General features: G+C 48.7%; 1 protein-coding gene across 6 annotated transcripts in view; it reads left to right on the top strand.

Annotated features, from left to right (window-relative positions):
• FRMPD3 (FERM and PDZ domain containing 3) overlaps nt 1–22,240 on the top strand; it is a 144,230-nt gene extending 121,990 nt beyond the window's left edge. For all 6 annotated transcript variants that reach the window (XM_043459469.1, XM_043459472.1, XM_043459473.1 and 3 more), the window contains 3 exons: nt 4,128–4,272; nt 15,061–15,882; nt 17,455–22,240. In XM_043459469.1, coding sequence (XP_043315404.1) covers nt 4,128–4,272; nt 15,061–15,882; nt 17,455–20,408 — 3,921 coding nt within the window. In that variant the 3' untranslated portion in view covers nt 20,409–22,240. The remainder of the gene's footprint in view (nt 1–4,127; nt 4,273–15,060; nt 15,883–17,454) is intronic.
• The last annotated feature ends 222 nt before the right edge of the window (nt 22,241–22,462 follow it).

Below are 22,462 nucleotides of genomic sequence, written 5' to 3'. Positions count from 1 at the left end.
CTGAACCCAAAGTAGTCACCCATGCACACATTCACACCCACCCACCCACTAGTCCAGTACATTCTATGTTCTGATAGGTCTCTCTACTTTCCCTTCATATTGGGTGGCACTAGCTGTAAAGAACCTGCCTGCCAAGGCAGGATACATAGAGACAAGGGTTCAATCCCTGGATCAGGAAGATCCCCTGGGGAAGGGAATGGCAACCCACTCGAGTATTCTTGCCTGGGGAATCCCATGCATAGAGGAGCCTGGCAGGCTACAGTCCATGGGGTCAGAAAGAGTCAGACATGACTGAAGTGACTTAGCATGCACACACACTTTCCCTTCATAGTGCTTACCACACCTTACAATCATATTCCTTTGTATGATTACTTCATTTATTTTTTGGCTGCATTGAGAGGCTTGTGGGATCTTAGCTCCCCAACCAGATATTGAACCAAGACCACCACAGTGAAAGTGCTGAGTCCTAGTCACTGAGGAAGTTCCCTTCATTTATGTCTTATTTCCTGATGGATTAGAAGCTCCATGAGGGCAGGACCTATGTTGGCCCTGCGCTAAGATGAATAGCTGCATCTCTCAGGGGGTCGTGTGGTCCTTGAGCCATTTAGCCAGTGGGTAGTGGCTTGCTAGGTAGACAGGGCATGGGAGCATTTCAGCCAGAGGGAATGGCATAGGTTAGGGTATGAGAAGGTAAAGACACAAGTCCTGTCTAGCACCCTGTAAATGATGTGGTGTTGCTGGAGCATATGGTGAAGGACAGTGATGAAAGGAGTCAGAGTTAGTGGGAGATGTGCTTGGAGCCATAGGTTGGGTCATGAGAGGCTTTGTGTGATGTTAGAAGGCAGTAGATTTTAGGTAATGAGATATTAAAGATTTTAAGTGAGAGTTGTGTTTTAGACAGATGCTCAGGCAGCAAGATGGAGGTGAAGTGGAGTGAAGTGGGTAGGGACTAGAAGCAAAGAGGCCGGGACTTTCTGGTGGTCCAGTAGTTAGGACTCTGTGCTTCCACTCCAGGGGCACGGGTTTGCTCCCTGGTCAGGAACTGAGATCCCATATGCTGTGCAGCATGGCAAAAAAAAAAAAAAAAGCAGGCCAATCAGGAGGCTATCAAAGGTCCTCAGGTTAGTGTGTCCTCACCTTTTCCTAGTCATGAAAATATCACAATTTGTATGGCCCACTGGAATAAACAGCTGAGGCAGTTTTGGCCAGAGGCTGAGGGGCTCAGGATCTCAGCACACTTGTGACCCATTTACATATATATTGAGAAGATTTGGTCTTAGAGGAAGATTATGAGGGTCCACAATGAAGCAATGGCCATGATGTCTGTGAATGCTCCAGAGGCCAGCCTAGCTTGTCTTGGGCCCTTGTAGTAATGGCAATAGCAGCTATCCACACCCGCTCTATGTATCTTTCTGCTGTTGGTGGCAGGGGGTGAGGCAGAAAGGAAGGGGATCTTATTCTCCCCCTGCCTCACCACCCCATCCCATTCCCCTCTGTCTCTACTTTGTTGTACACAAAGTTGACCATTCTGTGGTGGTTGAGAAGCATGCATTAACTGGAGGTACAAACATCTCCTCTACCCCTTCCAAACAATGATTCAAAGGTAGTATCTCATCCCTGGTCCCTTTATCACTGGAGAATAGAGTCATTGCTCTTCTGGGTACAGATGGTTCCTTTTTGTTTTATTCCTGATGGTGTTGAATGAGTTCCATAGGAGCATCACTAACTCACTGCCTGTGGGGCAGAATCCAAAATGCCTTACTGTGGCGTGCAGTATAATTGGGTGAACAATAACTATTAAACAACTTAAGATAGGATTCGATCCAGCAGAAGACTGTGTGATATAGACCCAGCACGGTACAAGCTCTGAGATAGGAAAAGGGTTCAAGAGGGGAATGGACTAGAAATAGTGACTTTGGGATCCCTAGCACAAAAATGAAAGTTGATGCCTAAGGACTGAGCCTGAGACATCAGGTCCCAGGAAGGTTACACAAGAAGAGACCCAGAGAGAGAGAGAGAGACATGTGGTCAGAACTTATAGAACTGGAGCACAATGTCATCTCTCGGAAACAGAAGTCCAGAGAAGAATTTCCAAAGGACTGTGCGATCTCTGTTGACAAATGAAACAAGCTGAGAGGTGTGAATGTGAATACAGACTATTGTATTTAGTTGGAAAGTAGCTTTACTCATAGATTAGGTGGCAAACTATGAAGCAAACCTGACCCACCAGCACTTGTTTCTAGAAATAGTTTTTGGAAAAGACCACCACACCCATTTGTTTAGCCTACAGATTATCTATGGCTTTTTTCACATTGTAATAGCAGAGCTGCAACACAGCCTGTGTGGCCCACCAGGCCTAAAATATTTACTATCTAGCCCTTCGCAGAAAAAGTTTGCCAATCCCTGGTCTATATGAACTGAAAATATTCAATGCAAGCTATGTTTCAGGATCCTGAGAGATAGCAAAGAAAACTGACTGGTACAACTTTAGCTAAAAGCTGAGCTGGTTTGGATTCAGAATTGTTCCCAAGGTAATGGTCCAGCCAAATAGGGCTAGTCAAGTTGGTGACCAAGTTCCATCAAGTGTTTGTGATGTGCCTTTTTACTGCTACTGCCCTCAAAGTAGAAGTGTTAGTCGCTCATTCGTGTCCGACTCTGTGACCCCATGGACTGTAGCCCGCCAGGCTCCTCTGTCCTTGGGGTTTCTCCAGGCAACAATACTGGAATGGGTAGCCACTCCTTTCTCCAGGAGATCTTCCTGACCCAGGATCGAACCCAGGTCTCCTGCATTGCAGGCAGATTCTTTACTGTCTGAGCTATCAAGGAAGCCCCTGATAGGGTCCTAATCACCCCTCACCTGGACTGTTGCAGTAGCTTCTTCACTAGTCAGAGGAGGCTCATTCCCTCCTCTTAATTCTTTTTGCTCTTAATGCTTGGTCCAGAACCCTCAAAAGACAAGATGATGCATGACCCCATGGCTTCCTCTTCAGCTAGTCTTCAGTGGTCTCTACCTGGAGGCCACTTCCCTATGGCAGGGAAAATACTCTCATGGCTGGCTTCAGTCTGACCCAAATTTATTTTCAAGCCACACTTGAAGAATACAGATATTGGGAAGGTTTCTGGAAAAGGTGTTGGTGTTTTTTGGGTTTGGGTTTTTTTGTTTGTTTTTTTGATATATCATTGCCAGGTCTTTGAAGTAGTCAGCTAGCTAACCCCAAGATTAGTTTGACTGATTTAGGGTCAGGAGCAGAAGTCAACAGAGTATGCTAGTATTTTCCAGTGTGGGTTAAATGAGACAACCCTCTGCCAAAAGCAGCCCTACTACTATGAGATGTTCTATAAAAATAGATTTTTTAAATCAAATAATTGGAAAAAGTTGCAGTATTAAAGCCCTCCTCTTGAAGTTTCACAGTGCACATTAATATATTAAAGGATCTGAGAATTCCCATAAGTATAATTGTGTGCATAGCTTTGTTTAACTCAGTGTTTCACATACATATTTGACCAAGGAACTCTTTGAAGTGGCACCAGTTAACATTGTGAGGGCACTTTGGGAAATAGAGGAAAATGGGGGGACAGCATGCAGGTCTGAGCAGGACTACAGACCAGAAAGACTTTGTGGCCCAGAAGACACAGTGAGGACTGGATTGCTCAGAGTGTCCATGTCCAGGGAGCTGTTCTGGGTTTCATAGCAGGCTATAGAGTTGAGTAAGAGATAGTTCATACATTTGAGGAACTTCCTGTCAAGGATCTTCCCCAACCTAGCGTAGACTCCCAGGTTCAGCCTTGTTCTCTCAGCAGGCTTGCCCATCTGCCAAGCCTCAATAAACCCAAACAGCCACACAGCAGTCATGTGATGTTATATAATTTTAGTCTGTTTCAGTAAAAGTGGTCCATTATATGTGTAATTAAAGGTTGATTTAGTTTTGATACCTGGGGAAGAGTTGACTATAAATAAATTCTCAAATCAGAAGAAATTATCTGTCAGCCTACGTGCCTTAATGTGGGGTTCAGAAAGGATGTTCTCATAACTATGCAATTCATCTCATCTTTGCTGTTGTTCTCCTGGACATGCACCTGTTCCCCTCCCTCCTGCCTCCTCACGTTTTCTCCTGTCTCTCCCTCAGCCTCTGGTGCTGTTGATGGAGTGGCCCGAAGCCACCAACTTTGCCTGCCTGATTGCGGGGTACTGCCGCCTCCTGCTGGATTCCAGGAAGATGGTCTTCTCCAGGCCCGCCAGCCAGCCTCTTCCACCTCCAATGATCAAGGCAGGTAGGGCTCAGCCTGAGTTTTCGATGTCTCAGAGGCCCTTTGGACCCTGCAGACATGGAGGAAGGCTCACCCCTTCCTTCCAGCTCCTGGTTTACCAGGAGCCCATGATACACCACTGCGTCTCACCTGGCCCAAGCCAGTGGAACAGACAGCTGGCCTTCATATGGGCCTGTCCCACAAAGGATGCTGGTGACAATGCATTGCGTCTGAGTTGGTCAACAAGCATAACATAAAAACAGCAAACGAGCAATTCATAGAACCAATTGGAGAATCACATGGGACCTAAGGCAAAGCTTTACAGGTACAGTGATCTAGGAGAGATGCACAGATGTCCTGGCTCAGTTGAAAATGAAGCTAAAACCTTTCTTTTGTTCATGAGAGTGGGCACTGACAGAGCCACCTGGAGTAAGAGCCCATGGAAGGTGGGAGTAGGAAGGGCTATGCAAGCCCAGCAAGAGGCTCAGAGATGGGAGGGAATGATCACTAGGATCAGATAGAGTCAAGGGCTGCCCCCCAACAGAAGGCTTCCCAGTGAGGCAACTCGGTGTATCACCCAGAGCTATGCTGGTGATGAGACACATAGGGGCCTTAGGACAGATCAGCCGAGTCCAGATACTGAACCACAGTAGGAGGAGAGGGAGGAGACCCAAAGAACAGACATTCCATGTATTACACCCGAGGCTTGCCTTGTCCCAGCACCCAAACATCATAGGCGGAAGTTGAGACTGACTGCCCCGGAGTCGTCCTCCTCACATGCTGACGGCTCCATCCGCTTGCCTTGCCGCTTGTCTCTTTTCTCTATAAGGCCATCTTGGTTTGCAGTATGGTTACCTGTGATGTAGAGCGAGGAGTAGAAACACACTTCTGGGGGATGAACTAGCAGCCTGTGGGCTGTGTACACCCACACCCACCCTCTCACTTCATGATCTCTTCATCACGAACATGGTGACAAGCCTGTATTTACATCTCATCACATTGCTCACAGGAATTACTATTATTTTATTTGGCTGTGCCAGGTTTTAGTTGCAGCATGCAGGATATTCCATCTTTGTGTGGCATGCAGGATCTTTTTTTTTTTTTTTTTCAAGTTGTGGCATGTGAACTCTTAGTTACGGTATGTGTGATCTAGTCCCCTGACCAGGGATCAAACCCAGGCTCCCTTTCATTAGGAGCTCGGAGTATTAGCCACTGGACCACCAGGGAAGCCCCTGTCCAGAGGAATTAGAAGGCAATCCACCAAACACAGATGTAGGAAAGGATCAGTGGCCTCAAGGCACATGAAGGAGGTTCTACATAGAGAAGCATAGGAACTGACTTAGAATAGAAGGAGCTGAGGGGCTGAGCAGCTGTCTGCACTATCAAACCTCTGACGGCCAAAGGATGCCAAGGCCAACATTAACCTTGTCAGTGTCACCTGTGGTCTTCCTCTCTGTCGTCACATCCAGTGATACTTCTTACTGAACAGCACCAAGAGGGAGAAATGGAAAAGGAAAGCCAGAAAGAAAAGCCTGGAACCCAGCTGAGGACCAGGTGTGGAAATGACGGTTGTTTAAAGGGATCCACTTTCACAAGACCCTGGGAGTGACTCTGCCAGTCCCACCTGGCCTGCCAAAGTGTTTCTGTCATCCCACCCTAGCCAGCGCTGTCCTTAAGTACTCTCCTTGCTGTGGGGACAATGGCACCAAGTAAGCGGCACAGGCTTCTGTGTCCTGGCAGTCCCACTGAGCACATTTTATGTTGCAACCCTGCTGCTATTCCAAAGGCAAATCCATTTCTCATTGGAGGTGTTGCAGCCTGGAAAGAGGTTTCAAAAAAATTGGGCGTGGCTTTTGGGTCCTTCCCCGATTCCTGAGAGCCCCCTTGGACCTGCACAGTGATGGAGGCTCAGGTGGTCTCTACCATAGAGCCTCACTTGTCCATGTGTGAGCCACACAGACCACAGTGGTATCCCTGCTGTTTGCAGTGCTTCACCTCCCCAAGGCACACAGTCCACAGCAGGGTCTGGTTGTGTGGCCTTTGGGACTGTCAGATGCTGGGTTCAACAGCAGCCACCCAGTGTTCCCAGCCAGTGGCATAGGGCGAGCCTCCCAGCTCTGCCTGTCAGGGGCTGATGTGCATTTCTTCTCCCTTGGCCCCAAGGACAGGCTAGAAAGACAGCAGTGGGTACCACTGAGGAGCCCTCTGCCCAGGTTACAGTGAGGGGCCATCAGTCCCTGGTACAAAGCTGAGATGGCTTTCCTCTGTTGGCCCGCACTTTCATTTCAGAACAGAAGGCCCAGCGCTGTGTTATTTAGCAAAGGCCTATAGGGAAAAGGAATCCTGCCAACTTCAGTTGGGCTTTACCTTCAGGAACCAAAGCTCCAGACCACTCAGGGCCTGGTCTCCCTGGCCTGCTCTCTATTCTTGTCCCTCAGCAGTCACTGACTGCCAGCTAGCTCAACTCAGTTCTCAGCTGGCTGGGCCAAAAGGATGCTGTTAAACCCACTAGTAGAAAAGAGAAAGCACCTCCTCTCCTCTGAGACTGAATGAAAAAGGAAAATGGGGATGTGGGAAGGAAGGGATTACCTCTTGAGTTTTATCAGTAGTTTCCCCACAGGAGGTATTTCATTTGTTCACTCAACAACTATCTCTCTAGTATTCACTATGTGCCAGGCAGTGTGGATAGAGCCAGGAGTAACAGACATGGTCCTTGTCCTCGCCAAGCTTACAGTCTAGTGAGGGAATATGGACAGATGATGAAAGGGATAATGTCAGTGCAGTAACTGCCTTTGCATTTATTTAGGGGAAATTCAGCTGACAAAACAGAACAATACCTGGGCTTGAGAAAGACTCAGATAAATGCCAGTTCTCCAGCTACGGGAAATCTAGAGGCAGCTACCTTCTCTCTCCAGCCTTGAATTCCCTTGTATCCTGGCAAAATCCACGAAAATAAGGTTTGGGGGCCTCAACTGGGACCACAGTTGGAGGAACTCACTCTACATTTTCTTCCATGGTTATAAAGCAGTTTGGTCTAGTGAATCAAGTATTATGCTTAATGGCTACTACATAGCCCATGCATGACTTACTGATTTTCATAAAGTTAAAACTCCACAATATGCACAGAGTGCTAAAGCTGGATTGAACATAACAGGCTTTTTTAATGATGAGTCAGAAAGAACATAAACTTATTCCAAAGCCTCTAGGCCATTATTATAACCAGTAATGATTATTGGACTGTAGAATATAGTGAGGCTAGCTAAGTCAACATCCTGCTCTGTGTGTGTGTGTGTGTGTGTGTGTGTGAGATATGCTTGAGCATATATAGGCAAAGAACCCACCTGCCAATGCAGGAGATGCAAGAGATGCAGGTTTGGTCCTTAGGTCAGGAAGATCCCCTGGAGGAAGAAATAGCAACCTATTCCAGTATGCTTTCCTGGAGAAGTCCGTGGACAGATGAGCCTGGCAGGCTACAGTCTATGGGGTTGCAAAGGGTTGAACACAACTGAGCACACATACACACATATACTTACATAGTGATCTAGTTGGATCACCAGGCTTCCCTGGTGGCTCAGATGGTAAACAAACCGCCACCAATATGGGAGACCTAGGTTCAATTACTGGATTGGGAAGATCCCCTGGAGGACAGCATGGCAATCCACTCCAGTATTCTTGCCTGGAGAATCCCCATGGACAGAGAAGCCTGGCAGGCTACAGCCCATGGGGTCGTAGAGTCAGACACAACTGAGCGACTAAGCAGAGCACAGCTGAATCACCATCCTATTTCTTTGCAAGCATTTAAGTTACCCTTGAGAGTAGCTGAGTACAGAGGGCTAGACTAGGGCATCCCTCTTGGGGAAAGCTGATGAGCAATTTACAGCAGATTCAGTCTGAGAGGCACGCTGTACCAGCCATCAGCATACCATAGCTGACTTTATTGGCATCTGTAATCTTCTGTCCAGAGATGTGGGCTTTTCCAGGCATACTGTCTCTGCCACACAGCCCCATGCTGCTCCTTGGATCTGCACATCACAGCACCAAGTGGCAGGCTGTGTGTCACCTGGCCTTGACAACCTGGTGCTGGGAGATGTTTCCATCTTGCAAGCAGGGAAGCCACCTTTGGACGTCAGGACCTTGGCTGAGAGAAGTCACCACCTGCTTAGTGCACATGCCCCTGGGACCCACCTCTGATGGCAGCTCGTTGCCAGGCTGGCTATGCTGATTATTCATCTGCCTCCCAGGGAGTTAGCACCTGGTGCATGGCTGGGCCCTGTGGACAGTGCCTGTGGGTAGAGACCTCCTGAACTGCTAGTTCGTGCCCCTGGCTCCCTAGAGCACTTCTTACCTAAAGCACAAAGGTCATTACATACCATCCCCCCAGCTGACCCAGAATTCCCTAGAGTCAGCCACTATGATCTAAATTGAACCCACTCAATATGGTTACATTGACTATATGTTTAGAGAGGCAGCATGTGTGTGTTGTGTGCTCAGTCATGTCCAACTCTTTCAACACCATGGACTGTAGCCCACCAGGTTCCTCTGTCCAGGGAATTCTCCAGGCAAGAATACTGGAGGGGGTTGCCATGCCCTTCTCCAGGGGATCTTCCCGACCCAGGGATCCAACTCCCGTCTTCTCCATTGGCAGGCAGAATTTTTTTTACTACTGAGCTACCAGGGAATCTCTTAAATTGGCCTGTTTGACCATAAAAAAGGGATTTTTTTCTGGACTCTCAGTTCTATTCCATATGACCAATAATGTCTAAGCTTATGCCAGTACCACAGTTTTAATTACCATTGCTTCGTAGTGAGTTTTAAAATCAGGACATGAGTCCTCCTACTTTGTTCTTTTTATGATTGTTTCGGTTATTCTGGATCTTGTGATTCCATGTGAATTTTTGAATTAGCTTGCCAGTTTCTATTTAGCTTGTTAATTTCTACTTGTGGCTCAGCTGGTAAAGAATCCACCTGCAATGCTGGAGACCTGGGTTCTATCCCTGGGTTGGAAAGATCCCCTGGAGACGGGAACAGCAACCCACTGCAGTATTCTTGCCTGGAGAAGTCCATGGGGTCGCAAAGAGTCGGATGTGACTGAGTGACTTTCACTTCACTTCTACAAAGTCAGCTAGAATTCTGATAGGGACTGTGTTGAATCTATAGATCAACTTGGGAAGTATTGCTATCTTAGCAATATTAAGTCTTCCAGTCCATGAACACACAATATCTTTCCATTTCTTTAAATCTTCAATTTCTTTCACAAATGTTTTGTAGTTTTCAGTGTATAATTCTTGTGCTTCTTTTATTAAATTTATACTTAAGTATATTATTTTTGATGCTATTGTAAATAGAATTGTTTCCTAATTTTATTATCAGATTATTTATTGCTACTGCATAAACATACAATTGATTTTTGTATATTAAGTGTTTATACTGTAACCTTGCTGGTATTGGGCTTTTCTCTTTTTGTTTTTCTGGCTGCACCATGTGGCATGCAGGATCTTAGTTCCCCAGCCAGGGATGGAACCCATGCCCCCTGCAGTGGAAGCACAGTCTTAACCACTGGACTGCCAGGGATGTCTTGCTGAGATTGTTTATTAGTTCTAATAGTTTATTAGTGGATTCCTTGGGATTTTCTATATATAAGATCTACAAATAGAGATAGTTTTACTTCTTTCTTTCCAATCTGGATGACTGTATTTCATTTTACCAATTGTCCTGGCTAGAAATCCAAGTATGGTGTTGAATAGAAGTGGTGAAAGTAGAAATCCTGGAAGCTTTCAGTCTTTCACCATCAAGTATGAAAATAACTTTGGTTTTTCACAGTTAACCTTTATCATGTTGAGGACATTCCCTTTTATTGCTATCTTGTTGACTCTTATCATGAAAGATGTCGGACTTTGTCAGATGATTTTTCTGTGTCTATTGAGATGATCATGTGGTTTTTGTCCTCTATTCTATTAACATGGTGTATTAGATTAATTGATTTTCAGATGTTAAACCAGTGTTGCATTCCTGCAGTAAATCCCTCTTGGGCATGATGTGTAATTCTTGATATATGTTGCTGGATTCTGATTGCTAGTATTTTGTTGAGGACTATATTATATTTTATATCTATATTCATAAGGAATATTGGTCTGTAGTTCTCTTGTGTGATGTTTTTGTCTGGTTTTAGTATCAAAGTAATATTGACAATTGTAAAATGAGCTGAGAAGTATCCGTTCCTTAGCATTTCTTGGAAGGATTTGTGAAGAATTACTGTAAATTACTTCTTTGAGCACTTTATGAAATTCACCAGTGAAGCCATTTTGGGCCTGGACTGACTGACTGATTGACTTGATTAATTTGGGGGGAGTTAATTACTGATTCAGTTTATCTTCCTGCTATTGGCCTATTTAGATTTTCTATCTTCTAATTCAGTTTTGGTAATTGGTGTATTTCTAGGAATTTTTCCATTTTATCTTAGGTTATCTAATTTGCTGGCATAAGCTTATGCAAAATATTCACCTTATAAATGATTCTATTCCTGGAAAGTCAGTAGTAATGTCCCTTCTATCACTCCTGATTTTAATAATTTGAATTGTCTCTCTTTTTAGCTTGGTCTGTACAGCTAAAAGTTTGTTGGTATTATTGATCTTTTGAAAGAACCAACTTTTAGTTTCACTGATGTTTCTCTATTTTTCTGTCCTCTATACTGTTTCTTTCCTTCTTCTTGTTTTGAGTTTAGTTCACTGCTTTTGTTTCTTTGTTTGGGGTTTATTTTGTCTATGCCTTGTGGCTTGCAGGATCTTAGTTTCCCCACCACGGATTGATCCCAAGCGATGGCAGTGAAAGTGCCATGGCCTAACTACTGGCTTGCCAAGGAATTCCCATACTTTGCTCTTCTTCAAGTTTTGTAAGGTGGAAGGTCAGGTTATTGATATGAAATCTTTTTTCTTTTTAAATCTAGGTATTTATAAATTTCCCTCTAAACCCTATGTTAGTTAGATCTCATAAGTTTTCATGCATTGTATCTTCATTTTCATCCATGTCAAAGTATTTTCCAATTTCCCTTGTGATTTCTTTTCTGACCCATTGGTTATTTAGAAATGTTTAATTTAATTTCCATGTATATGTGATTTCCCAAATTTCTTTCTGTTATTATTTTTTTTTCTATTTTAATTTTGTTGTGCTCAAAAAACATACTTTATAAGATTTCATTCCTTTTAAATTTGTTGAGGTTTATTTTATGACCTAATACATGGTCTGTCCTGGAGAATGTTCCAGGTGTACTTAAGAAGAGTGTGTATTCTGCTATTGTTAAATGACGTATTCTATAGATTTCTGTTAGGTCTGATTGGTTTATGGTGCTGTTCAGGTCCTCTATTTCTTCACTGATCTTCTGCCTAGTTGTTCTATCCATTATTGAAAGTAGGGTATTGAAGTCTCCAGCTATCACAGTTGAATTGTATTTTAATCTTTTCAATTCAATCAGGTTTTGCTTCATGTATTTTAGGGCTCCATTGTTAAGTGACAGCATCACGTTTTTGTGATGCTGTAAGCTCTAGTGAAAAGTAACACTGATGCATTGCCCCCATCAAACTGGAATCTGAAAGGCATTTGGAAGTTTTGTGTTTTTTTTCCCAGCATCCAGACCACCATGATGAACTATAGGGTAATGGTTAAAAACATAGGCTTTGTATAGTTATATGACAGCCTGGATGGGAGGAGAATTTGGGGGAAAATCAGTTCAGTTCATTTCAATTCAGTCGCTCAGTTGTGTCCGACTCTTTGCGACCCCATGAACCACAGCATGCCAGGCCTCCCTGTCCATCACCAACTCCCAGAGTTTACCCAAACTCATGTCCATTGAGTCAGTGATGCCATCCAACCATCTCATCCTCTGTCGTCCCCTTCTCCTCCTGCCCTCAATCTTTCCCAGCATCAGGGTCTTTTCAAATGAGTCAGCCTTTGCATCAGGTGGCCAAAGTATTGGAGTTTCAGCTTCAACATCAGTCCTTCCAATGAACACCCAGGAATGATCTCCTTTAGGATGGACTGGTTGGATCTCCTTGCAGTCCAAGGGACTCTCAAGAGTCTTCTCCAACACCACAGTTCAAAAGCATCAATTCTTGTGTGCTCAGCTTTCTTTATAGTCCAACTCTCACATCCATACATGACTACTGGAAAAACCATAGCCTTGACTAGATGGACCTTTGTTGGCAAAGTAATATCTCTGCTTTTTAATATGCTGTCTAGGTTGGTCATAACTTTCCTTCCAAGGAGTAAGCATCTTTTAGTTTCATGGCTGCAATCACCATCTGCAGTGATTTTGGAGCCCCAAAAAATAAAGTCAGCCACTGTTTCCACTGTTTCCCCATCTATTTGCTATGAAGACCAGATGCCATGATCTTAGTTTTCTGAATGTTGAGCTTTAAGCCAACTTTTTCACTCTCCTCTTTCACTTTCATCAAGAGGCTCTTTAGTTCTTTTTTGCTTTCTGCCATAAGGGTGGTGTCATCTGCGTATCTGAGGTTATTGATATTTCTCCTGGCAATCTTGATTCCAGCTTGTGCTTCTTCCAGCCCAGCATTTCTCATCATGTACTCTGCATATAAGTTAAATAAGCAGAGTGACAATATACAGCCTTGACGTACTCCTTTTCCTATTTGGAAACAGTCTGTTGTTCCATGTCCAGCTCTAACTGTTGCTTCCTGACCTACATACATGTTTCTCAAGAGGCAAGTCAGATGGTCTGGTATTCCCATCTCTTTCAGAATTTTCCACAGTTTATTGTGATCCACACAGTCAAAGGCTTTGTCATAGTCAATAAAGCAGAAATAGATTTTTTTCTGGAACTCTCTTTGTTTTTTTGATGATCCAGCAGATGTTGGCAGTTTGATCTCTGGTTCCTCTGCCTTTTCTAAAACCAGCTTGAACATCTGGAAGTTCAAGGTTCATGTGTTGCTGAAGCCTAGCTTGGAGAATTTTGAGCATTACTTTACTACCGTGTGAGATGAGTGCAATCGTGTGGTAGTTTGAGCATTCTTTGGCATTGCCTTTCTTTGGGATTGGAATGAAAAGTGACCTTTTCCAGTCCTGTGGCCACTGTTGACTTTTCCAAATTTGCTGACATATTGAGTGCAGCACTTTCACAGCATCATCTTTTAGGATTTGAAATAGCTTAGCCATAATTCCATCACCTCCACTAGCTTTGATACACATATAAATATGGCTGAGTCCCTTTGCTGTCCAAGTGAAACTATCACAACATTGTTAACTGGCTATACTTCAAAATAAAATTAAAAGTTTAAGGAAAAAACAAACAAAAATACATAGGCTTTGTAGTCTCTCAAACCTGGGCTCAAATACAGACTGTAAGGGAATTCCCAGCTGGTCCAATGGTTAAGACTCTGAGCTTTCACTGCCAAGGTCCTGCGTTCAATCTCTTGTTGGGAAACTAAGACCCCAAAAGCTATGTAGCATAACCAAAAAAAAAAAAAAAAAAAATCTAGACTGCCATTTACAACTCATGTGACCTTGGTTAAGTCACAAAATGAATGGATCAGTTTCTTTCTCTGTAAAATGGGGATAATGATAGCACCTACCTCATTGGGTTGTTGTGAGGATTAAATGGGATCATGTATATAGCCTTAGCCTAAGTTAGTGTTTGCCATCGGTCTGTCTGCTGATAGCAAAGGAAATGGCATTGTCGGAGTATATTCTCACAAGTAACATGGGAAGGGGCCCAAAAAACAGACTAAAAGAGAGAAGCCATTCAGAAAGAAAGCATTTGCTATGAATAATCTCCAGATCTACACACTTACCATTGTTAAATCTCCTCTGTGAAAGTCTTCTCTGATCATTCTAGACTGAAGGGCTCTCTCTCTCCTCTGAACTCCTCCTGCAATTACTGTCTCTAAAACACATTTGGTAGTGGACTTCCATGGCAGTCCAGTGGTTAAGACTCTGTGCTTCCAATGCATGGGGCTTGGGTTCCATCCCTGGTCAGAGAACTAAGATCCCTCTTAAGTGAGGCATGGTCAGGAAAAAAAAAATACTTGACTAGAATATTTTGCCACATGTACGTAGTGCAGGCAGACTAGCCCTGTATGAATACAGAGAAGTGATGTGATTTGAGGAATTGAAAAAGATGCTCCCCCTACTCTCCTCCCAAATAATGTACATGCAAGCATCTCTCTCATATGCTTGACACATTCAGATGCCCCAAATTCTACTATTAGAGCTCTGTTCTTTTAGGTGCCCTCCATTGACCATCCTCTTTGAAATACACACTCTTGGAATTGTACTACCTGTTATACACTTTCTCACTAAAGCACTACTAACTTGTCAGATTCATTTCCTTCTGCTAGAAGAGATACACCATCACACAGGTATAACACAGGCTCTGAATAGAGTGGGGTTGGAGACAGTGACAGTTCCGAAGGAACATGAAACAAACCTCACCCGTACAGCTGACTCTTGGACCAGACACATACCCATGTAAGAGTCCAGCTCTGCCCAGACACCAAGGTGTTCACCCCCACCCCACCTCACCCCATGCCTTTTCCCATTGCAGAAAAGGCCCCCCATTGGGGCCCCCATTGCCCCCATACCTTGGGGCTCTTAGCCACCCAGGCCATTCATTTCTACTCACTCTACTTTCAGGGTCAGTAGCAGCCTGGCTGCCCCTTCCCTCATCTCTAGCAGCCAAATCATGCTCTCTCTTAGTACCCACCACCCAGCTGGGCACCAGAGACCCAGGCCCGAGACGCCAAGTGAATTCAGCCACAGTCCTCAGCACCAGGACTCATCTGTTGATTCTCTTTCTGGGTTTAGATTACATGCACAGCGCCCACCGCCCTGTCACTGGGGGCCACCTGGGGAAAAAGGAGAGTAGTTATGTGGGCAGCGTGGGCACCAGCCCCAGGAAGTCGAGCCGCTGCACGCCCCCACCTGCCGACTCTGAGCTTGTCAGCTTTTGCTACCTCCACATGCGGGAACAAAGGAAGGAACAGGAAAGCCGGATGGATGTCAATGAAAACTTAATCTTTTTTGAGGAGACCAGGCCCCGGACCAAGTCTGACCCCACGTCCAAGAGCTCTGGCCAAGGTTATGAGGCGATCCCTGATGACTTTGATGCAGCTAGCCTAGACCACGAGCCCTGTGCCAGCAGGGCCCGCTCCTACACCTTGGACAATTCCCTTGGGGCTGAAGCCCTGAACTTCTACTGTGACTCTTGCAAAGCCAAACTCCAGGAGCAGCTGGGCCCTCGAAAAGGTGGGAGGTCTGGCTCCTCTCGTGACAATATGGTGGACTTGATGTCCCTCCCACCCCCCGGGAGTGAGGAGGAGGAAGAGGAAGAAGATGAGAGCACTTCGCTGTTGCCTGCCATCGCTGCCCCACCTCCTGGTTTCCGAGACAACAGTTCTGATGAGGATGACCCCAAGCGCCGGGCTGCCCAGAGCCAGGAGCAAGGACGCCACCTGCGGGGGCTCCTGTATGATGAGATTCCAGTGACACTGATTGACAGCGTGCAGACCCGGACAGTCCGAGATCATGCCCAGGAGCTAGATGATGCCCTGGTGTCCACTCTGCAGGCTCTGGAAGCCCTGGCAGCCTCAGAGGATGGACCACATCCCCCACCCCCACAGACTGCAGGTAACAGCCCGTTCCTCCTCTCTCTTGCCTCCCCTTCCTTGTCCTGGCCAGGCAGGGCCAATTTCTTCTTGGTGACATTTCTTCTTCCCAAGCAAAGGTCAAAGTCAGCGTGATGTGTCAGGGCAGTGGATGGCCCAGAGGCAGTTCAGATAGGGTAGGGGGAGCAATGATGCTGTGACAGGGAGCTTCTGCTCAGCCCCCGCTACAGGTCTGGCTCTCACCATCCCATCGCTTTGGAAATGTCTTGCGGATGGACTCCAGGGATTGGGGCCGTGACAGCTACGGAGCCAGGCCAGAATGGAGGATCAGAGCAAAATTGTGAGAGAGATAGAAGACAGGCAAGGAGCATCCAGCATGCATGTGTCTGGAAGAAAAACAAAATGACCAACTAACCACATAGGGACCTGGGATCAGAGGAACCAGGAGCCATCACTGCTCAGGGCTAAGGCCTTTATCCTACCTCAGAGTTTTGGCTCTCAGTCAGATGCACCTAAGTCCTGGCTCCTTCACCATTTTTCAGTGTCACCTTTGCTTTTCCAAGGCACTTAACCTTCTCTGAGCCTCACTTTCGTCATCTTAAATGGATTTGAGAACAACAGTCCTATCTCATAGGGGTGTTGTGAGGATTAAATTGAGATCATTCCTGCAAAATACATAAAAACTTCCTAGTACATAGTAGGGATTCAGTAAGTGGTAGTCATTGTTCTTATGAGGCAAGCCATACAACATGCATGCTACTCCCTGTTATAGACCCACATACATCCATCTTATAAACAAGCCCACATGTCTGACATGCACCCATAGTCACATGTACATCCTTCCATACACATATGCCTAAAAGAGGTCAGTGCTGTAGTGAAAGGAAAGAAATAGGGAGGAAGAAGGCATATGGGAAAGCATGTGAGGCAAGGACAAGTGTGGACAGAAAGTGAAGCTATTGGGGTCAGAGGGAGCCTAGCTGACCAGGGCAAGCACGTGCCTTTTTTGTCTGTAAGAGCATCCTTGGTGTTGGGCAGCCCCTATGTGTTCGGCCCCTAGGCCTAGCATGACTCTCTACTCAGAGTCTGGAGCTCCAAGCACTAGCTGCTCCCAGGCTAGAGGCCCATGTGGTAGCCAGAGAGAGGCCAAGGTCTGCTAAATGGTCTCAGCTGAGGGGACAGTAGGCCAGTCTGACCAAATGAGGAGTGCCAGAGAGAGGGAGCTCTCTGTCAGCTCTCTTCAGGACAATTAACAAAAATTTCCTAGGCTGTTGAGTCTAAAAATAGTGATGATTAGCATGTTATGTTGCCTGTGATTTGCATGTTAATTTGCCATCAAACTGCCCAGATCTTCTCTCTGGCCTCTTTTGTTTCTCTTTGGATTCCAGCCCTTCATTACCCCTCTCCCAGCTTGCCTCTTTGTCCCCTCCCCTCCCCGCTTCACACCCTCAGCCCTGCAGGCCCCCCAGGGCTGACTGGATTTTCCCAGCTTGAAATCCTGTTGACTAACCTTGACCCTCACAGACCGTCTACATATGATCAGAAAGGACTTGACCTGAGTAAGTGCTGAAGACCCCTCTTCCTGTCCTTTCAGGTCTGATTGTGCTGGCCACAATCACCCCTGAATCATCACTGGACTCGGGCCATGAGACCAACTCTTCAGAGCTCACAGACATGTCAGAGATGATGTCAGCCATGAAGCAGCACCAGAATACCACTTACTTCCTGGCCCAGCACCTCAACAAGGACAGCCTCCTGGCCCGCAAGGACCTGCCCTTCCGGATCCAGAGTTGTGCGGCCCAGGCTGTTCTCACAGCCCCTTATTCTCTCGGGCGCCCGGATCCCAACCCATCCCTCCAGCCAGTGGTTGCAGGCCAGAGTCCCGGTCCCCCAGGCGCTCGGAGGAAGCTGCCCCCATCGGAGGCCCAGCCACAGCGTGAGCGAATGTACACCCTGGCAGTGCACCCAGCACTGTCCCCACAGCTGAGTGAACCGAAGAATCTGAGCCTGCTGTCTCCAGTTCCTGAGGACAAAGGGCCTGGCCACACTAGGGCAGGCCTAGAGATGTCACTGAGGGCGGCCACGCCATCCCTTAGTGAAGAGCAGGTCTCTGAGCTAAGGGAGAATCTGCCCAAGGAGGTCAGGTTGAGCCCCAAGCTTATCCTGGACCCAAAGGGCAGCGTGACCCCAGCCATCATCTCAGCTGCCCTACAGCAGGTGGTTCACACTAAGAGCCTACCTGCCCCTGCTGGAGCGTTGGGAAACACCCCCAGCAGTGGGGAGAGAAGGCTAGAGACCAGCATGGGGAGGTCAGAGGTCAGCCTAGTAAGGCCAGAAATTAGCACAATGAGTGGCAGTGCCACTAAGAATCTGAAGTTCAAAATGAGCTCCGGTGCTCCGGAGACCTCTCGCGGTTCCCAGCAGCATCTGAGCCCAGAGGTCTCTTCCAGCTCCAGAGCACCCACAGGCAGCCGAGCTGAGAGCCTGCACCTCTCCCCACAAGAGGACAGGCTGCCTGTTCAAAATTTCCCTACCAAAACCTATCTGTCTCGAGCGAGTCGAGAGTCAGCAGGCAAGCAAGGTACTGGGGAGGTGGCAGGCAAGAGCGGGCCTGAGGGTACCAAGCCTTCTGTGCACAAACAGGGCACCGTCTCTGGCCATGGGGAGAAGGGGCAGCTGGAGAGCACCCCCCAAAGCAGCAAACTTGAGGAGGCCAGCCTGGTTCCCCGAGTTAGCTACCCCATGGTTCTGCAGAGCCCCAGCTGCCCGCCACGAGGCCAAAGCCCACTGAGGCCTCAAGCCGCCAGCCGGCAGGTGAGCACTATGCCCTCCAGAAAGATTGAAACCACCCTGGATGGAGCCCACTCAGCCTCCGAAGGCCCTGCCAAGCCCAAATCTTCCCGGGGTCCTTTCCGGCTCCGTAATTTATTCTCTGCCACCTTCCCAACACGCCAGAAGAAGGAGACCGATGAGCGGCAGGCCCAGCTGCAGAAGGTGAAGCAGTATGAGCTGGAGTTCCTCGAGGAACTCCTCAAGCCGCCAAGCCAGGGGGAGCTGCCGGGTGCCGAGTACCTGCAACCTCCAGCGCCAGGCCGCTGCAGCTGCCAGCTCCGCAGCAGCCCTGTGCAGCAGGGACCTGGCATGTCCCGTGAGCAGAGGCGCAGCTGTGATTGCAAGCGCATGTGCAGGGGGTCCCGACCTCAGGCTCCCCAGACGCCAGTGCCCAGCCTCCGGGGGAAGGATCGGGACAGGGTCCCCCCTACCCAGAGGCAGCCAGAGGCCGGCCCAGGCTTGAGCCTTGACACCCCCACCAGTGTCAGGCGCATCCGCTCCACCAGCCTGGAGTCCCGAGAGTGCCGATCGGACCCTGAGAGTGGTGTTTCTTGCCTGACCACGTGTGCCTCCGGGGGCGAGTGTCTCGGAGCTCCCAACTACAGGAAACTGATGCGCCGCTACAGCATCAGTGAGCTGGACCAGGGTGACAGGGCCTCACTGACCTCAGACATCTACCCGCACCCACCCCTGCGCATGCTGCCCAGGGAGGCCAAGGAGGTAGAGGCGGGCCTCCCCCTAGGCGTGGGTCCCAAAAGCAAGTCGCTGGAGTCCCCGACCTTGGGAGACCCCTCCTATGTCCATGTCGCCCCTGAGACCAAAGGGCCCCGACAGATGGCCGTGTTCTCACTGCCAGAAGAGGTGTATCGGAAGCCCGCGGAGCTGGACGAAGACAGTGAGAGTGGCAAGTGCTGCTCCATCCGCTACTGCTTCTACTACCGCAAGTGCGACATGGCAGATGACGCCAGCGATGGCAAGGACGAGCTCTCGTACTCCATCCCCATGAAGATCCTGCCCGGCATGAAGCTGGACGAGCAGGTAGTACCCGTGGTGAGCAGGACCCTGCAGGTGTTGGATGCCGCCACCTGCAGCAGCAGCAGCCCCGAGGCATCCCGCACCCAGGAGATCGACCTGCGGGTGTCCACCTTCGAGGGAAGCCTGGCCAAGATCAATGCCCTGCGGGCCCATGCCTATGGCCTGCCCGACGGCTTCCTGGCTGCCCGGCTGGACACCAATGAGCTGCTGACGGTCCTACGGCAGTGTGTGGCCAGTCCTGAGGCCCGCGCCCCCAAGCCCTACGTCTCCCAGATCTCTGAATACAAACTGGAGCTGGCTCTCAAGTTCAAGGAGCTCCGGGCCTCCTGCCGCCGCGTGGCCAACGTGGACAAGAGCCCCACGCACATGCTGGCGGCCATCACGGGCAGCTTCCAGGTGCTGAGCAGCCTCATTGAGACCTTCGTGCGGCTGGTGTTCATCGTGCGCTCTGAGGCCCAGCGCCAGGAGCTGCTGGCCAAGGTAGAAGAGGTGGTGAGGAACTACACCTTCCTGCTGCGTGCAGCTGAGGAGTCCACTGCCCGGAACCTTAACCAGCAGCAGCAGCAGCAACAGCAGGCAGCAACAGTTATGGGGGCAGCTGGGGGCCACCCACCGGGCTCCCCAACTTCAGCGACTGTTATGAGCACATTCACCCGCTCCTTAAAGACCCTTATTAAGTAGGCCATCTGCCCAGGCCTGCCCCCCTTCTCCAACCGTGGCCCCAGGTTTGAGCTTTGTGGTCTTTGCATCTTGTGGTGAGTATATGTGTCTGCTGGGCCAGTCAGGGCCCCCCTGAGCCCTCAGTCTCCAGGGACTGACAAGTCCCTGGATTGGAGGCTGTCCCTGAGGGCTCCAGGCAGCTGCCACCCTGAGTATCCTCGCCCCTCCCCTGGCCTCTGGGCGTCACTGTGAGGGCCACGGCCCCCCCACCCCGTCACTACGCCCGTCACAGAGCTGTATTTTCTCTCTTCTCTAGGGCTGAGACGTGACGTCAGGTCCACTTCCTGCTCCATCGTGGGAGTCAGAGGGAGGCAGGCCTGAAGCCCGTGGGTCTCGAGCTCCTCTTGGCACCTGTTCCCCTCCAGGGCCACAGCGGTGCCGAGCAAGCGGAAGGGAGAGGGCACACAGCCCAGATGTGCCCAAGCTCTCACTCACTCGGCAGTAGCCACCCTGAGGGCTGGTGCCCAGGTGGTGGGTCTGCAGAAAACAGCCACTCTGGGCTGCTGGCGGCCAGCTCTACAGGCTGGCAGCCTTGGGAGCGCTCGCCCCTGGGCCCAGTAGCTCCACACCAGCCATCCCCAAAGTGCCCTGTCCCTTGCTGATGGGCAGGGCAGCTCAGTCCACTAGGGAGCAGGCATCTGGGATTACCCCGCTCGTCCTGGGTAAGGTACCTGATGACCGCATCTGCCCTGGGGAGACCCAGTGCAGGCCTCGGAGCCCGCCCTGCCCAGCCCGGCCCAGCACAGGGGCTGTCGCGGCCAGCATGCGACTCCTCTCAACATCTCTCTACCAGACAGACTGTCCTTAGGAGTCCGACTTAGCTACAGATTGGGGGTGGGGGGTGGGGGGTGGGGGGCAGGGGGTCGGGGGTGGGGGGTGTCGATGACTATATCTTAAACTTCTGGAAGCTAGCGTGATATGTTAATCCTGAGTATATGCTTTTGGCTGTGTATTGACCCTGTGGATTTGTCTCTCTAAGAAAAGAAGCTGAGCGCCTTACCCGGTGCAGTCCTGCACCTCTCTCTCCCCCTTTCTCTCTCTCTCTCTCCCCTCCCCCGGAGTCTTCTGGAAGGGAATTCACACTGTTTCGCATTCTTCTTGACACACATCTGCTGCCGTCACCGTCCCCCCACAAGTGTTCCTGGGAGTGAAGACACGGAGTCCCTACTAATTGCCCATTGTAGGGAACAAAGAAAGCCAATGTTTCTTCTGTATAGATTGCTTCTCATGCACCTCTCCATATTCCCCACATGCTTGTGCCCTGTGTCTGCCTCATTCATTGTTCTGTGAGAGGCTCATGTGAAACCTCCCGTTCTTATGTGAGTTTTATAAAGATGTACACTGTGCTCAACCCCCACCTGTCCTTGGTACCCCCGAGTGTGATAAAAGACCCCCTGAGTGGCAATTCTTCCCGGCAAGGATTAGGGGAGCTCGTTCTGCAGAAGCCAGCGCCCCCCTCTTCCTTGCCTCTCCTCCCACAGGACCAAGTTGTTTAATGGGCCAGAGATGCAGCCAGGTGGGGAACCCTTGCCCCCACGACCACTGTGAGCCTGCGTGCTGACATGGTCTCCCTCTTCTCCCAACCTCTTGATCCTGCCTCTTCACCACTTAGGCCCCGCCTGTGTCATTCATTCCACCGCCATCCTTCACCTCTCCCTCAACCTCATGGAGAGGACACATTTTCTAATGTCTGTATATAGTATATATACTACATAAAATATATAAATTCTATATATATACTAATTTATGTCTTGTTTTTCAAACAAGAATGATTAAATCTATTCATCTTACTATCCCAATAAGTCTTTGCAGTGCCTCTGTGTGGAAGTCCTTGTGTCCTTGAATTGTTGGTTGCTGGCAACCCTCTGAATGCTCCCACTGGGCCCCTCACCCATCTATCTGGGCCCCGGTAGACGAGGAGAGATGAGAACCTTGCTCCTCCAGCCTCCCCTTTGCCCCTCTTAGAAGTCTCCTGTTGGTCACAGGAGTTGGGTACTGTACTCCTTTCACTTGAC

The sequence above is a fragment of the Cervus canadensis genome, chromosome X (genome assembly GCF_019320065.1).
Source record: "Cervus canadensis isolate Bull #8, Minnesota chromosome X, ASM1932006v1, whole genome shotgun sequence".
Taxonomy (NCBI): domain Eukaryota; kingdom Metazoa; phylum Chordata; class Mammalia; order Artiodactyla; family Cervidae; genus Cervus; species Cervus canadensis.
This window is presented reverse-complemented; position numbering and strand designations above follow the sequence as displayed.